Genomic DNA, 17,932 nt, shown 5'->3' on the forward strand with positions numbered 1-17,932 from the left:
GATGCCTTTTCCAGTTAATTAAAAGTTCCACGAGGGCTCGGACCACCTCTCTGGTTTACTTCTCTCTCTCTCTGGACAAGACTTAGGCCCTCTGCATGAATGACCTCTAGTTCACCAAGGGCAGGATCACATGTGCTCTTGCTCTGGCTCCCTCCCGCCCCTAGCACAGGACCAGAGCAGACAGACTGTCGGGCTCAGCTGAAACTGGTGATGAGCCCTCATCCTGGTGGCTGACAGAGCTAGTCTGGTGTAGTATGGGTCCTGCAGGCCATTTTTGGAACAGCAGTCTATAAGCCAAGGACCCTGAATCTTTTGGGGCCCCTCAGAGCTGGAACAATCAACTTGAACTAAACATCCTGGGGACTACCTGGATATATGTCAGCCCTGAACTGAGGTTCTTCCCACTCAGTTTCTACCTCACAGGAAGTCTGTGGCACATCATCTCCATGGCCTCCCCCTTATCCTGTCTTGACAGACTGAGCTGCCTAATCAGAAAGCCATGTCTGTAGAAAGAAAACGCACCCATAGGTGCTTCCTGGAGTTGGTGAGTGCTTGAGGACAATCCTGGAATCTCATGGCTGGGGGGAGGGGGGGCAGGCTTTTTTACATTTTAATTTCCAGAGTGTGAGAAGGTCAACTTTCTGTTTAAGTGAATACTCTGGAACCTGCACCATGCCTGGAGTCACTGGCAGGTGGCAGTGGTCTGTCCCCAAGAGGCAGGCATATATCAGGGGTTACCTGGTTGAGTTGCTTGGGGGGCGGGTATTTGTAGTTGCTGTTCTGGGCCGTGCTCAGGAAGGATTTTTTCTGAGAGAGAAAAGAAACCACATGAAGAGGTTATGTGACATCATCCAAGATGCTTAGGAAAGATAAGAATGAGCAAGTCTGTCCTTGAGATTTATTTAACATGATTCTTCAATGCTTAAATAGAAAGGCCTGTAAGAACATAATTTCATTCATCCCTGGAGGGTTTTACATAACAGCTTGGCAAGGGTTGCGCAATGAAAGACCCACCAAGCTTCCCTTCCACGTGTTGTTCGGGGCTCTGTGCTTTCCTTTTCTCTCCAGCGACTGAACATCTCCCTGAGCCTCAGAATCATCCTTTTCTTTCCTTTGGAATTTCTTTTTTTTTTTTAACACTACATTTTTTTTTTTAAAGATTTATTTATTTATTTATACAAGCACTAGGTACAGTCAGAAACGTGGGAGGGTGAGAGAATTCACCAGAGACAGAGTGGGGAACAGAACAGGCATACTGACAAAGTACACTGCTGAGGGGAGCAGCGGGCGCGACAGGAGAGGTCTGCGCGCCTTGTGGGACCCTCACCATCAGCCGGGATCAAATCAGCACTGCAGAGGCTAAGGGTAGCTTTGCAGCCCAGCACTCAACCACTGGGCCACCAAGGGAGGCCCTCCTTTGGAATTTCTGTGGCAAATGACTCGTGGTATTACTTCCTCCCTCCCAAAAGTGTTATCCCTAGCTCAACAATACATACAGTTTGACCTCTGTTATTTTCTTTGTGTCTCCTTTTATGTCTTATCTGTCTTACCCGCTTTGGGTCAGTTTCACATATTTTGGTCATTTTTTTCCCTCTTGAAACACACTATTCTCTCCTCACCTATTTCACAACTGGCTTTCACACAAGCCCAGTCAAGAATTCCAGCCCTTTCAGCTGCAGGCGACGATGGCTTAGGAGAAGGAAAAGGAAGTAGGCAAAGGAGAAACGGAGAAGTCGGGACATGACAAATGTAAAAACTGCCACGAAGCATGAAGGAGGCGCCAAGAAGACCAGGGTCAGGAAAAGGCAGCCTGTGCTCAGCCTGCGCCCGCTTCAGGGCCTCTGTCTGATCTGAAAAGGTGGGGATGAAAAGAAAGGACCAGAATCTTGGAGAAAGGGTCAATGGAGATCAGTTCTAGGGATGAAAACTGCCCAGGAAAAACTGAATCCAGCATCAGAGTTTCCTTTTGTTTTGCTGTATTTTGGCCTGAATCGCATGGAAAAGAAGAACCTGAATACCATCAAGAGGGGCGAGCTGCTTCAGTTTTGACCCTACTCAGTCCTGCTGCTGTGGCACTACTGCATCCTGCCTGGCATTCCCGCCTGCCCCCCATCTGCAGCCCCTGCACGCCCCACCTTTTGCAGATGGGGTGCAGTGGAGCCCCAGAGTGGGGAAGGGACCTGTTGCAGGTAAAAAGAAAGGAGAGAGTGCAGTGCCGGGGCCAGGCGGGAACTGAGCGGCCTCTAGGAAATTGTTACTCCTCACACTGGGTGGCCTGTGAAGAGAGGGAGACAGAACGAACTTGGGAGAAAACATCCACAGGCACAACACTTCCATCCCCACGTGGCCTTCCCTCTGAGTCTCCTCCATGCTCCTGTCCGCAGTGTGGACTGGAGGAGTCCTCAGGGCCAAGGGCACACTCTGTACTGTCTGCAACAGGGCGAGACAGGCAGGCTTAGGAGGGCAAGTTTCCAGGGCCAGCTAGGCCTGACTCAGTCATGTTATTAGCAGCCCCTCAGCCTTCAGAGGAGGGTGAGCTAAGCCTTCTGGGAAGAACGGGCCGTGTTTGTAGAGCACCGTGTGATCAGAGCATAGTTTTCGGTGCTAGGACGAAGGGAGGATACAGGCAGAGAACACGGGAAGCAATAATGTGGGGGAGCACCCCAGGACAGTGTGATGACAGCTGAGGATTGGCTGCAAGATCAGGGGTGTATGGTCCTTAATGAACAGGCTCAGTGGGGGGTGCTCATTTTCCTGTCCCCTCCTTCCACTTCAGAGGAGCCCTGACTGGGCTTAGGGGCTGGGGGCTGGCAGCTAGTCCCAGAGGGGAGGCAGCAGAGGGCCAAGGGAATCTCCTCAGTCATAAGGTCCAAGGGCTGGGGGAGAGGCCAAAGGAGGAAGACTGTGTCAAAGGGTCCGTGAAAAGGGAGACATGGCAGATGCGGTGGGGCATGAGGGCAGGACAGCAGCCACGAGAACAGGGCGAGGGCAGGGGCAGACTGGCGCCCCAGGTGCCCAGGGCTCATCCTATCGGTGTGAGCGTGAGTCAGAGTGGTTTCAAGACCTGGTGTAGAGCAGGTTTCGTAGAAAAGGACTTCTGTTCCGCTGACCCATGCTCTCAGGCCAGGCTTGTAGCGCCAGTCAGCAGAGGTGCAGCTGACTAAAACCTGCCCCAGGGAGTGTCCTGCTCCTTTGGGCTGTGCAAAGATGGGGTGGGGGCAGAGCCCAGACAGCACCTGATATGAGTCAGTAATGTGAGTCAGTAGCTGCAGGAAAAGGTCATGTTCATCATGGCAAGTGACTAGGTGTCAAGTTCTACCTGAAGGAAAGGTGGTTCTCTCCTTTTCTCTGCTGCTCGGATCAAACTGGAACGTACAGAGAGGGGGTCACCTTCCAAAGAGACACACCTACTACAGGAGACAGGTGTGAAAGGCTTACCTGTGATAAATGGCTGTGGGAACCACGAGGACTCAGAAAGGCGATGGTGCTGGGAGGGAGGAGGTCATAAAGTCCTACCCAGAATGCCCTCGACATTTCTATCCAATCCCCTCCTATTCCACTCAAAACAAACAAGATTGATTTCGTTGCTTTTGGGACCTGTTAATGGGTAAGCACTTGAAAAACACTGCCTTAGAGTCTGGAAGTTGAAGTAGAGGTTACAGTGATGGCTTGGGAAGGATGTGGCGAGGAATTCAGTTATTACATGAGATTCCATCAACAGAACCCCAAGATGCTTCCTGCTGACACCCTAAGGTTTTATGATGGGAAGTTGGCCTCGATCACCTTTGACATATACGATGACGAGGATCCGACGTGGGTGGCGGACTGGGAAGGAGTGGCAGGCAAGAAAGGCACCAGGGAGCCTCCCATCAGTTAGGCTGCCGCAGAACTGAAAACCACAATGAAACTGACAGAAACAGGGAAGTCTCATGGGCCGGGAATTTGGGGAAGACAAATATTTGGTTGCTGTTTCAACAAATTATCTTTTCAATGACAAATATTAGGTTTGAGGTGATGGCGGGGTCAGGGCGGGATTAGGCAAGCTAGAAGTCCAAAGCATTACAAATGTAAGTGTCCCCCGTATGTAATCCAAACAGAAACACTAACTCCAAGAGTAAGGGAAGCCAACAGATTCTGCTCAAGATAAAAGATGGAAATATTAGTTGATATTCTTTCAGTTTCTTTCTCAGAATCTGTCATTTTGTCTGTGTGTCTCTCTCTGGTTCCCCTTTTCTGTTGACACCTTGACCATACATTGCAGCTGCCTTCTGGGTAACTGTACACTTATGCAGGGCATTGAAGGGGAAGCACTCCTGAAGGGCTAGCAATATACAAGCGGAGTCTGGGAAAGAAGAAATGAATACTCAGACTGAGAAGTCCTGTGCCAAGAAATTGAACAGGAACTCTGAAAACGGACAAATCTCAGAGTGAGGAGTGGGAAGGAGAAAAGAGAATCAGATAGAGACACGAAGTTGGAGAATATTTACATTTAGAGCTGGGAGAAGGAAAAGAATGCTTCAGAGAGATAAGGAGGGACAGTACCCAGAGCAGAATCTTCCAGGAGGTTCTGTCATGGATGCAGAGAAAAATATATTTCAAAGAGGAGGGGGTTAACTCCGTGTTGTGGGGACAAGAAGAACAAGAGCTGAAAATGAGCTGGGCTGGATTTGTAACTGGCTGTTTCAAAGCCTGAGGAGCCACAGTTGGCTGCCCTGGGTTAGGGAAGGAGGAGAGTGAGGTGCTAAAGGCAGGAAGGGGACAGCAGTCACAGTCCACAGAGGGACTAAGGAAAAGTTGGCTGCAAGATCATTTGTTCAACCCTAAAGTCCGACAGAACCTGAACCGCCTACCTGCCAGACAGAACGCACTTGCAGGCGACTGGGGGAGGGGGCAGCTGAGCGCTCCCTAGTGCTTGCATCCCTCTTGGCCTCTCCTCCTCCCTGCTGGGTCCTGCCTGTTGCCATTTGTCTCTATGTTTAGACACAGCTAGGACTAAAATATGTGTTGCCTGGCCCCTGTAGCTCACACTGAGATGCTGGTGGACTTTTATATAGCTCCAAGGCATGCGGGAGGAGCAGATGGGATCTGAGGAGTGTCGCCTGGTGTGGCAAAGTAGGGCTGGCCAACAGATGGGTCCTTTTGGAATGGGCTGGGGGTTGCCTAGCAACCGCTCTCCCAGGCCAGGTTTCTACATTGCAGGAGGCTGGATTTGCTCTCCTCTGCACACCAGTGGCTAGACAGGCTCCATCAGAGGGAGGCACAGAGCTCACTGGGGTTCGAATGGCCATGCAGAGAGGCATCTTTCAGGGCTCCTTGCCTGGACTGGGTCACCTGGAGACCCTTGGTGATTGTCTCCCTTGACCCGGAGCCCAGGCTCCTATCTGGTACTTAATGTTTGCGGTGCAAGGAAGTAAGCGACAGCTCCCTGGAATGGGCTGTCATTACTAGTCCTATTTAATAGACAGGGAGTTGGCAGATCAGAGAGGGTTTTCCATGGCTGATGTTCAGTACGGCCATATGGCTGTTAAAATATTGAAATACTTCCTTCTAGTATAGTTTATGGCATTGCTGAGTCCCCATAGGCCCCAACCATCCTGCCCCTAACCCCCTGGACACACTCAGAATCTAGCAGTTAAAGGGTTTCCCTGGCATGGTAAAGCTCTCTAGACCTTGCCCTGGTCTTTCTGCTGGCATCTGCCATTTGGACCACAGTGCACTGGCTGTCACATCATTTGACTAGTCACTTTACTCCCAGTGCTAGACCCAGCAGCCCAGGCCCTGCTTTTGATCCTTCTGGTGAGGCTGAAGGTACATGGGAACTAGCCCCAGGCTAGGATAGGAAAGCCGGTAGAAAGGGAGTGGGGACCAGGCAGGCATGCCCACTCTCTCTGGAGCCCCAGCAAACACACAAGGGAGCTATAGGTCCATTTCCTGCCCAGCTGGGAGGGGGAGAGACCAGGACCCAGCCCAACCCAGAAGGGAAACCCAGCCTCCCTGACTGGGTCAGCCCTTTTGCTTTTACGTTGGCTGAGGGCTCTCCGGTCTCGACCTTATATGGTTAAAAAGCCCTGCGACAGGGCCTAGAACAGGGAGCTGAAGGGAACCTGAACCTGCCCCCACCCTCAAGCCTGAACTCATGTTTAACAACCACTGACATTTTCCTCCTTAAAAGGAGCCCCAGTTGTCCCCACTCCGGGCAGTTCCCTGGCTCTCTGAGCCCAGCCTGGGCCCACACCCGCGACCCGACCCATGACTTCTGAGCGTCCAGCTTGCAATCAGACTTTCCCTGGCCTCAAACGCCACTTCCCAGGACTCCACCTATCTGCCCCCGACCCTCTGCATGAGCCCAGGCCTCCTCTCTCAGCTGCTTCTCCCATTCCCAAAGAACGCATGCTTTTCCTCTCTCCGCTCTCATCGACCTCCATCCGCCCTCCAGAACCCACCGGCTCCCAGGCAAGGGAGCCAGGTGGAAGATGGGAGGTGGGGCGGGGAGGCAGGATCTGGGCCCTGGGTTTCTGAAGAACAAACCAGGTCTCCCCCGTCTTACCTCAGGGGGGCACTGGAGGAGGATTTTTTCTTTCACCTCTAAGGAGTCTGTTTTACTTCCCAGTGGTTGAATCTGATTGGGGAAGAAAAGAGACAGGGGTGTAGCCATTTGTTTCTGCTGCAGGGAGCATTTCCTGGCATGTCCTGCTGCGGGGAAGGCTCAGGCTTTAATTCAGGGGGTTTGGCTTCTCCTCCCTGCTCGGTCAGTTGCCAGCTGTGAGATGCTGGGCAAGGCTCTTAGTTTCTCTAGGACTGACCTCACTCATAAACTCAGAATACTTCTCTTGCAGCGCTGCCGAGACACCCAAATAAGATAACATGGCTTCCAAGCCTAGGCCTGTTAGACACAGAAAACGTGGCATGAAGTGGGGGCGTGTTTTGTATTGACGCAGAGCCCTGCCTCATGCTGACATCACAGCAGGAGGTGCAGTTGGCGCTGGGATCGCAAGGGCCCCATGTGCTCCATTCTACGGACACGCACAGATTGCCGGCCACGCTGTCTCTATGCATCAGGGTCAAGAATGAGGTCCAACCTATAGAGGCCGGTGCTTTCCTCTAGACAAGAACCCCAGAGAACCAGAGACACCGAATTATTTTACCATGTTGGTCCAAAGGCCTCTGGCGAGCTGGGAGTGGAATTTCTGACTAGGGTGGTAGCAGTCTGCACTGAAGTAGGACAGATCCACTTTGTTATCCTGAAAGAGAGAAACACACTTCCTCCACCCGGCCAGCCCAGAGGGTAAAGGCTGACCTGACCCCTGGGATTGACCACTCAACGCCGCTTCCCTGTAGGGATGCTTGTACTCAATGGTCATTTACAAGGTCTTTCACTTCGAGAGGGTGACCCCAAGCCCCCACTTTCCGTTCTGACCCCACAATTCCCCTTATTTAGTTCAAAATATTGCCCAATTTAATTTTAGACACATTTGAGTAATGTCCCAGCCCACATCATGGTGAGGGAATGAGATCCTAGTGCCTGGGAAGTCTTGGCCAGTCAGCCGGGGAGAGCTGCTTCCAGCCTTTGGCCAATGGGTGCTGCTCTTCTTGGTGAGGGGAGTGGGGGTTAGATCTGGGCAAAGCTTATACCCAGGGTGCGTGCCATCCACTTGGGTCCTCTCCTGGACTGTCCAAGGCTCTGTTCCCAGTTCTCTCAGACAAGCCCCTCGGCATGGAGGCCCACGTGGACAGAACCGAGCGCCCTCCCGGTGCCCTCACAGCACTCTTTTGCTAAGAGGGGACATGTTGGGCAGAGAGTGCGGTGAGGGTGGGGCAGAAGGCCCAGGGCCCTCTTTGATAACTGCACACTCATGTGTGTGCAGAAAGGGAACGATCTGGAGAGGAACTTAATCAAATCTTGCCTGTCAGTTCCTTCTATGGGATCTTAGGAAGGAGATTTCCCATGGCTAAGCCTCTGTTATAAGGGGATGATACAATCACCTTGAAAGGAAGCTGTGAAGATTTTTTTTTTATGTAGGGAAAGCATGGTATCTGGCCCGTTGCAGGAGCTCAATAAAATGGGTGCTGCTCTCAGCAGAAAGGACGACTTCTGGGGAGGCAGCTCACTCATGTTTGAGGAGGCTGTGCCCCCCCAAACCAGCATCGGGAAAGCTGCCTGTGTCTTCCCTACTTATTCACACTCTCAGGGAAGCACGTGGTATTGCTGCCTTGGATTTCCCCCTCTCAGGGTGCCTGTGGCAGGCTGTTCCCTTGGAGCCCCATGGGGGAGGGGGGCTTACCATCCTGAGGGGGGGCAGGACGTGGCTGAAGAAGGGCTGCAGCACCACAGCAAAGTCTGAGTGACTGTCGTAGCGGCCTGACCCCACCAGCGTACGCAGGCTGTTCTGGGGACACACGCATGGGGGCTTCAGCACAGGCCCTGGGCAGGTTAGGACCCCAGTGGGGCAAGGAGGACAGCAATCCTGTCCCTACCTCCCTCCATAGGGGGGCTGACTCTGTCCTTCCCATGAGAACATAAATGCCTTCACTGCAAATCTCTTTCCAGAGAATCTGAAGTTGGTTGGGTCACCTTTTTGCTTGGGTTTAAAGTTGACTGTAAGCTCTGATGGCCAGGTTGGAAGTCCCACAGGGAACAGAAACTGAGAAGTTTCCAGAGGGGCCCAGGCCCAGGACCTGCTCCCTCCCTACTTATAGCTACCTGTTTTGGAGGTAGGGACATCAGTTGGGCCTCCAGGATACAGGGCAGGGAAGGGTCATCCCATTGGGTGTCCAGGGCTAGATGCCCCTCCTCAGGTCAAGCATGGGGTTAAGACACCAAAGACAGTTCAGTCATAGGCTTTGCCACCTGGATTCCTCTGGAATGCCTCCACCTGGGCGCCCGAGACACCTCAGCCAGATGGTATAGAGACAGGGCCCTGAACAGCTCCCCTTCCCTGTATGCCTCCCCTAGGAAACTCTGGGCTGGCATGTTAAAGCGAGTTGGGGGGAACAATCAATGGCACTCTTCTTAGTCTCACCTGGTAGGCTTCAGACATGGCCACCAAGTCACGCAGAGCTTTGGAGTTCTTTTTTGGGGTCAGAACGCAGTGACATAATTGGCTGCACGGAGAGAGGGGCAGGAAGAGGCAGAGACACGCTCTTGTCAGGCTCGTTCTGATGCAGGGGCGGGAGGGGGGCACCTGGGGGCGAGCATGGGGCTATCACTGGAGCCCTGGCTCAGGAGCACATGTGCCCCGGGGCTCTGGCCTAGCGTGGGGACTGGATGGACCCCAAAAGTGTGTGGGTGAGGGCTCTCCCATTCACAGAGGGCAAGTTCCCATTCTGCACCCGGGGCCTGCAGTGAGTCATGCTGAGTGAATGAGCTCAGGCAGTGAGCGCTCCAGTTCAATTTAAAAAATAAAATAAAAATGCTCATCGGTGTCTCTGATAACCCTTGGTTCATACTAGGGCCCCCCGAGTTCCCTTTTGTTTTATTATGAATTATTTCACACCTGAGAAACACACATAATGGTAAAAATGATGTCCCTGATGTCCCTGAAGCAGTAAGGATGGGGTCTGGTGCACAGTAAGTTCCATAAAAGTGTTTGCTCAAGACATGGGTGTACATGAAAGGGATGAATAATAACACAAACACCATGCACCTCTCCCCCAGTTTAAGAGCCACGACACCCTCAATTTGAAGTCCCTGGGTCCTTCCCAATTCCCATCTTCCTCCACAAAGGAAACTCAGTTGTGCGGCTCCTCTCCTTGCTTTCTGTCATGGCTGAACCACATACGTGAACAACCTCACACGGTTGCCCCTTTCCATCGTCTGTGTGACCTGGCCTGTCAAACACCAGCCTTTGTCCCAGCCCTGACCCCTCCCCCTACGACTCCCCTATACAACAGAGGGCCCACAGGGCACCCTGAGGTTGGCTAAGGTATCTATGGCTCCGACCTCCCAGAAAGCAATAGGCTGGGCAGACCCCGGTATAGATTTGTGCCCAGCAGCAGAGCAAGTTACAAAGACTCCAAGCAGTGACCAGTGTGTGAGCCAGAGGTGGGAGAGCGCTTCTCCCGGGCATCAGCTCCTGCCTACCTGGCCTGCTTCACTGGGCACTTGCTTGGGTTGTCCTGGAACACCTGCCGGACGATGCTGGGGTTCATGAAGTCCACAAGGTTGACCAGGGATTTGGGTACCTAAAGACGAGGCTGCTGGTGAGAGACCTCCTGGGCCTTCTCCCTCAGGCTGCGCTAGGGCCCTGAGAGGTGGGAACTGCTTCCAAGGCCCCTGGAGAACTCTAGCTCAGTTGTCACCAGACTGGGGTTCTGAGGGAGGCGCCCACACAGGGCTAGCACCTAGGGCTGTGCAGGCTGTGACCAGCACTCCTACAGTGGGAGAATATGGCCAACCGGGATCTAAATGCTGAGAGCTCGGCTCCCTCTGGCCATCATTTAGTGACCCCGGGTCCATCAGCTTTACATTGGCGACATGTTTGCCAGGACATTACCAGTGACCTTTTCCCTCCAGCCTAGCCTGGACTGACCATTGAACAGGCCTGGGGGACTCAGCCACCAGAGAAGCATCTGGTTGTCAGTGTGCTCCCTCCCTGACAGCTCACCCTAGCCAGGGTGTGGGAGAGAGCCTGCTGGGCACAAGACTAAAAAGGGGCTGGCTTTGGGCACACGCTCTCGCTGAGTGTAGTGTCCAGCCCAAAGAACCCCCAGCTGCTACCACCAGGGACTGCCCAGGGCAGTGGGACAGGGAGGGAATGCGCAGTGCACACACGGGCTGACTCCACGTGGAATGAGGCTTCCCTGGGGGCAGGGCCCAACTCTGGAAAGGGCAGGAATGCATGCCCTTGGCTCTCTGCTTCAGGGAAGGGCGATTCCCATTGTTCTTCCCCATCTGCTTTTACTGGCCCCCCTTCCCTTGCTTGAGCTACTTCCAGATTGAGGGAACCTCCCACCCACCTTTTCACGCAGAGTGTCCAAGGCCTCACGGAGATGGGTCAAAAATTTGTCTGCAGAATACTCGTCCTGGGAGGGGGAGGGAGGGAGGGAGAGGAGACACTGGTTAGGGGGAGAGAGTGGAGGGGCACTTGTACATCTCCCTCTGCCTCCAAGGAACTTTCTCTCTCTGGTGTCTAGCTGTGACCAGCTCAGGTCAGATTTTGAGATGAACAGCACCCTATTGGCTGCTGTCAAAGATGGGCCAGCCAGAAGGCTCGGCCCTGCCACCAGAGCTTTATTTCAGCAGCAGAAGGTAGAGTCCTCCTTCTTACTGCTTGGATCTGGTGTCTTTTGTTTCTGAATTCTCTGGGATGTAAGAGAGGGGACTAGAACATGTATCAGCCACCTGCGACCTCATACCACCTGAGATACAGAGGAGCAGCCAGAAACCTGACGGCCAGGGGGTAAGAAGTGTGCGGGCAGGTTTGCTCATGTGCATGACGGTGAATTGTGCTTGTGCATGTTCACACATAGTTGTAGCTGGACAGTCAGAGGGCTGGTTCTAGGTACTGTTCCTTTTTTAAAATTAAAAAAATATATATTTATTTATTTATACAAGCATTGGGTACAGTCAGAAGCGCGGGAGGGTGAGAGAATTCACCAGAGCCAGAGCAGGAAACAGAATAGGCAGACTGATGATACACTGCTGAGGGGATCAGCAGGTGGCAGGAGAGGTCTGCGCACCATGTGGGACCCTCACCCAGTGGCCAGGAATCGTCCAGCGGCCAGGGATCGAACTGGCGCTGCAGAGGCTGTGGGCAGCTTCGCAACCCAGCACTCAATCACTGCGCCACCGGGGAGGCCCTCTAGGTACTGTTCTTAAAGAGAAACTCCAAGGCCTAAGATCAAAGCCAGGAGCAGAAGGTCTGGTGCCAGCCCCATTACCGGATTCTTGCAGAATTCACATAAATCACTGGCTCCAATCATCACCGTGATGACCTTCCAGCTTTCATTAGGCTTGACTCTCTGCACAGAGGGAAGAAAATGGATGATTTCCAACAAACAAATGAATAAAACCATCACAGCTCTAGGAAATCCATTTTTTTGCCCACTTGAAATAATAGAATTGAATCTCAGACTTGAAGGAATTGGAGACATTTATAGACCACAGAATCTGAGCATCAGGCGGGACTTCAAGGTCATTGTGACCAGCCACAAACCTCCTCCCCACTGACACAGTCTCCTCCAGAGGGCTTCCTGCAGGGACTGCCCTACCACTGCTTGAATGCCTCTGCTGACGGGGGACTTACTGCTTCTCCCAGCAGACCATTTCATTTGCAGACATTGGGTGAGGGGTAAGATCAGTGTTTAAAAATAAACCCATAAATCTGACTCACATGGTCAGTTTTCATCTTCTGTGCCAGAGCCTGAACTTGATTCTTTAAATCCCTGAGGAGGAGAGGATATCAGTCTTGTTCGTGAATGGCACCCAAAGTTTTTCCTCTTAACGGGCCTGCACTGGCATTTTCCATGGCGTTATCCCTACTATATGAGGCAGCAGGGATGAGGAGTGACTTGCCTGTTCTGGAATTATTACCACAAATAACCCTCTGAAAAGCCAGTCATGTGTTTGCCCTAAAGTTGTAGTCAAAAGGGTTCTGCCAGTTACCTATCTGTTGCTCACCAATTCCTCCCTAGGACTCCACATGCAAACTGTCTTTTAGGATTCCCTGCTAGGAAGCTATTTGAAGGGCTGATACAGATTGTGAAATTAGACGTATGAAAGTTTTAACATGCTTTCCCTTTTCACCCTGGCTGCCAGGCAGCTGGGTTTGATGATTCAGGCACAATCACCACAAAAAACCTCACACTGACAGTTTCCTCCTCTCCCCCACCCCCTACTCCATTCCCTGCAGAGGCTGTGATTTTTTTCTCTTACATAGGTTACATTTTGTAAACTATCTAAATGCTTGAGATGAGGAATAAACATAAACTGTTCATATGTCTGGGTTTATAATTTCTGGAAGCACTAGATCTTGGGCACTCAAGCTCCCCACTAGTTCAGGACCCAGTTACAGGCCTGGGTGAGATGGATTCACAGTCCCCACCAGTCCCCAGATGTCTCTATCACCAAGAAAGTTCTTCGCAGGCTGGGCACGCAGGTCTGGGGGCCGCACCCATGCCAGAGTGTGTGTGCCTGAGTCTCAGCCGCTGGCCCAGGAGCTGCATGGACCAAGGACATGCAGGCTGTCTGGGCTTCTTGGGACATCCTCCTGAGAGGCTGGGAAGTTCTGTTTTGCTGTCTCTGGCTTCTCATTTCCTGTTAGCTCTGTGACAGGCTAGGGACAGGACATGGCTCGGTACCCCAGAGCCCTATGAGGCTGGAGACTGGCTTGCTCATCCACTTGGCAGGCATTCCCTGATCTTTTGGGAGAACTGCCTTTTGTGGGACTTGGAGAGCATGAATCTCTTTAGCACCACTGTCCAGTGGTTAAGTTTGAAAAAATCAGAGGTATGTCCATCAATCAAGTAATTAGAACATGCTGCACAGAAGCAAGGGCAGGAGTTCCATCTCTAGGGGCTCACTCCTTGCCAAGTTCCAGCCACTCCGCCTTAGTCACAGGCCGCCAGGGCAGAGCAGCGTGAGGCTCTCAATTCTGCACTACACAGAGGGCGGCACCATCACCCTCAAGGAGACATTGTGGGTCCCGCTCCCGACCCCCTGGGCCCTGCTCCCCAAGTGGCATACTTAGCCAGGGCGTTAGGAACAGCCTGATTGAAGAAGGCATTTTGGCTATTGACGTCACCCGTGCCCACCGCGAAGCCTATGAGATTTTTGTTGAACTTCCGGAAAATATCTGTAAAAGGAGGGGTACACGGGACACAAAACTCAGGAAGGCAGGCCAGGGCATCATCTAGGGCCCCCCACTGGGCTACATTTCCATCCTATCAGGTCAGGGGGAGGCAGGCCAGGGGAAGTAGTGAAGAGGAGCAAGTGCCAAGCTGGAGCTGGGGTCTCTGAACTGAAAAGACTTGATGACAGGCTGGGCCAAGGCAGCAAGGAGAGCTTCTCAATTTTTCCTTTTTTTTTTTTTTTTACAGTTCACAATGCTACAAATATTATTTCATCTGATTGTCTCAGCACCTTGTTGAACAAATCAGAAGGTTTGGTAACTTGCCCTGAGTCACCTGGTTAAGCATACAGACGGGCTAAGGTTTGATCCCAGGTCCCCAGACTCCAGTGCTTACTCCACGCTCTTCAGCTGCCTGTCCTTGGGCCTCTCCTAACTCAAGGGTATATGTTTTTTTTCCTCCTTTCTTAGCTAAAAGGCACTGTCAGGAAGTGGGGAGTGGGGAGGGTGGGGATGTGTCATAAGGCAGGGACAGGCAGACACAGGTCCCTGGTGGTTACTTACTGGCTAAGGTGCTCACGTTCTCCAGGTAGCCGTCCCCTCCTGCACTGTAGGGAATGAGAGAGCCAGAGTCTATGAAACCTGCAAAGGAGCGCCCCAGTGCCAGGAGTGCCAGGAAGATGGGCCAGACCCATTTTATTTTAAGGGTTTCAGAGAAAATTGGAATTCCCCAATGGGTTGGTTCACTTTAAATCCAGCATTTGGAGGCCAAAGAGAGCTGTTTCTTCCCTCCCCCAAATAAGGAGGGAGGGCAAGTGGCTGAGAACAAGCACTCATGGGGCACCTGGCATCTCCCAGCAAGCAGACAAGGTAAGTGTGACTATCTCCAATTGACAGAGTAAATGTTTTACCAAGGTACACAGGGGTTAAATTCCAAAGGAAATGAAAATCTGTAAAGGTCACCCCAAACCAGCCTGAGCTGGAAACCTTTAGATAACCTCACCTCTGCCTCTGCCCCAGTCAGGGACATGTTACTGGAAGGTGCAGAGGCCTCTTCCTGCCTCCAACGCCCCGTCTGCTTCATCTGAGCTAATCTAGATTTGTGGCCCTCAATCTGACCTCAAGACAAGTGGGAGGCAAGGAGAGAAGCATTTCCATTTCAACAAGCCCAAAGTTCCGATGTACCGTATTTGTTACCTTTCTTCCATACCTCCTGCCTCAATCCCAGCATGTTCTTCTAGGCCAGTAGATTTTGAGAATATAGAGTTAGCATCCAGTTCATCAGTGGAAACTTCCAAAGGACAGGTCACCAAAGTTATGACTGTTTCTCATTCAAAGAATGCTTGGTATAAAGTTGTCCTTCAAAGAATGCTTGGAATGAATTTGTTTTATTACACACCAGGGTGGTCTAGGGCTCATGTCAAAGGCAGGCAAGCAACCCCAGAAGGCAGGGAGAGAACAGTAAGACCTGCCCTTCCATATCACTTAGGATCCCTCTTCCTCTTCCCATCAGGTGTTGGAACCTAGCCGGGCCAGTGGCTGGGCGTCTATTTGAATTTCTGCATGAAGCGACTGTTTTAGCTGTTTCCTGAACTTCTTTTCCTTGGACTAAAGACACTTAACAGAATACTTTATGCTTAAATGGACATTTTATATCCAAACAGCTTCTCCAGTCACTGTGTTTTAACTCTGCCCTCTTTTGCACTGTCAATAAACTCATAAGCATAGAGACATGCATAGATACCCACACATACAGTATCCTCGCTTGAAATTTCTTACCTAAAGAGATATTTTTGTTCTAAAACAAACGTGGTGATTAATCAAGACCATCTACAGAAATCTCTCTGAGCCCATTCTAGAGTGACTATTTCCAGAAGAAAATAGAGAATTATATAAACATGGAGGAACGTGTATCTGAGTCCTCATGTTGATCAAAACTATATGAAACATGAAAGAAAATAAACCATCTAAACAGTCTAGGTGAGACCATTGTAACCCGGTGGTCCCCAGGAAAGGGGGAGGTTCCAGGTTCCCTGCCCCACCCAAGGGAGGGTGGAGCTGAGCAGGAAGAGGATGGGCTGCAGAAGAGACTGAGGAAGGAAGCAGGATGGAGCCAGGAGACACGTGAAGAAACTGTGCTTGTCTTTTGGTCGTGGACTGGGTGACACAGATGTGGGTGAGACCCGTGGGGAGGTGACCATGGCAGCTTTTATCTTGATGTTGATTTTGCTCTTTTCCTTCCGGGCTTGTCTGGTTGCTTCTGGCCCTTTTCTGTGGGTCCCCACTGGAAGATGCTTTAGACTTGTGGCAGGCGTTGGGGCCTTGCTCTGGGCCAATCCCATTTGGATGGACTTTTACCCACGAGGGGACGGGTAACTTTGGGTGCTTCATTTAGAAACTAGACTCTTGGCCTTACCTGTATTGTTTCCTAGTTTTATTAAAGTTCCTTCCCATTAAAGTCTCCTATGTTTTGTATTGATGCGGCGGATGGCAGAATCCATTTAGAATAGGCAGGTTTGCGGGGTTTGAGCTGCCCCTCTCCCTGTCCTATAACACCCTCAGATTCATGTAATTTATATCACACCAGTGGTTGTATCTTACATACGTGCCAAGGGAAGCACAGAGCAGATGCTTAATACCATTTATTAAAGGCATTCTAGTAATACGAGATTGCGTTCCTTAGTGATAGGACAAAGTAATGTTTTTTTGACAAGTGAATCTTACTGTGGTCCAGTAAGCACAGGCAAGCAAACTTGATACCAGGCAAGCAAACTTATTTCAGTGGAAGAAAAGTCAAAGCCCTAAAGCCCCCCTGGGCCTGCCGTAGTGGTAAGCCAGCCAGAGCTGGGGCCTTTCACTGCTTATGATTCTCACAGCTTAAGCAGTTTGGAAATATAGCCAAACCTACTTCTGCAGATCCTGCTAACAGCTCCCCATCTCCCAAGAATGCTGGGTCTAATTCCCCTCCATCTAACTCCATGAGGTCCACTTCCTGCTTTTTTGGAGGAAGAGGTTCAAATTGTGCTTTTAATTTACCTAAAATCATTAATTGTCTAGTATTTCCAATCTAGAGGCTTTAACAGCTTCAGAAAATTGCTTTTCTCAGATCAGCCTACTACATGTACATTTCCCAAAGGATACCAATATTGTGAATAAAGAAAGAGTTCTGGGATTTCAGGAAAACACTGGAAGAAACAGTTGCAATTTCAAGAGTTCTTCAGATAGGGCTGCTTAACATGCTAACATCACATAAATTCCCCTGAGGAATAATATAGTAGGGAGTGTTTCCCAAAAATTCCTTCTTCAGGAATGTGTCTGGGCTAGTGTTCCATAGAACGCACTTTGGAAAACACTAGTCATTGTTCTACCAATGCCAAACTGTTGATCAGAGGCTGACCCACAGCCTTCCTCTTCAACACAGGTGGATCAAGGGGTAGGTATTTGAAATATTTAGAACAGGTAAAGGGCTTAAAGGGAAGCAACTAACTGGAAGTTAGAACTAGAAGATTGAAACATGAGGCCTTGCTCAATCTCACTTCTAGGAAAAAACAGAGCAATGACTGATGCTTTCCACTGTTTCAGAGAGAAACATTTAGCAGAAGATCAGATCACTTGTTTGGATCTGAATCTCAGGAATGGAGTATTGTCTAGTCAGGCAGATCTCTCTTCCCCAGACAGCACCACCAGGTGGCTTATCTGCCATCTGTTGGCTGACTTGTCTCCTTTATCTTCCATTTTCCTTCTCTATAAGGAGAGGTCATTGCCTTTAGCTAAGGCCAAAAGCCGCATTCACCCCCTCAGGCATTTTCTTTGTGCTAATAGGCCCTGCTTTTTTGTCACTCTGGCTTTTCTATTTCTCACAGCCCCAGCACATTTGGGCAGAGTGGTCAGGAGGCCCCAGGCCTTTCTGGAGGGGGTGTGGGGACCTGGGAAGCTGGGAGGCATTCACCTAGGCAATCAGGGGGTAATGTCCTCATGCAACCAACTCCCTGGATCCAATCCCACGAGGGTACAGGCTGGGCGAGGACCTCTTTCCTGTGCAGGAAAATCTTTCTTCCTGGCACTTTCCTCCAGGTTAAGCAGAGAGAACTGTCATAGTCTGGACTGCCTCCATGCTGTTCCCTCTCATTTTCTTGGAAGAAACA

The 17,932-nt window shown here is 51.0% G+C and overlaps 1 protein-coding gene across 9 annotated transcripts in view; it reads right to left on the reverse strand.

The window, feature by feature from the left end:
- PLB1 (phospholipase B1) overlaps positions 1-17,932 on the reverse strand; it is a 115,727-nt gene that overhangs the window by 33,389 nt on the left and 64,406 nt on the right. For 8 of the 9 annotated variants that reach the window (XM_054701244.1, XM_037528296.2, XM_037528297.2 and 5 more), the window contains 11 exons: positions 14,352-14,395; positions 13,685-13,793; positions 12,333-12,384; positions 11,881-11,961; positions 10,957-11,022; positions 10,082-10,182; positions 9,021-9,102; positions 8,283-8,387; positions 7,146-7,241; positions 6,548-6,619; positions 739-807 (listed from right to left, as the gene is read on the reverse strand). In XM_054701244.1, the coding sequence (XP_054557219.1) occupies positions 739-807; positions 6,548-6,619; positions 7,146-7,241; positions 8,283-8,387; positions 9,021-9,102; positions 10,082-10,182; positions 10,957-11,022; positions 11,881-11,961; positions 12,333-12,384; positions 13,685-13,793; positions 14,352-14,395 (877 nt within the window). The remainder of the gene's footprint in view (positions 1-738; positions 808-6,547; positions 6,620-7,145; positions 7,242-8,282; positions 8,388-9,020; positions 9,103-10,081; positions 10,183-10,956; positions 11,023-11,880; positions 11,962-12,332; positions 12,385-13,684; positions 13,794-14,351; positions 14,396-17,932) is intronic. The other variant, XM_054701245.1, reaches the window with a different exon arrangement.

Source organism: Talpa occidentalis, unplaced genomic scaffold (assembly GCF_014898055.3).
Source record: "Talpa occidentalis isolate TD23 unplaced genomic scaffold, MPIMG_talOcc4v2.1 talOcc4.5, whole genome shotgun sequence".
Classification (NCBI taxonomy): domain Eukaryota; kingdom Metazoa; phylum Chordata; class Mammalia; order Eulipotyphla; family Talpidae; genus Talpa; species Talpa occidentalis.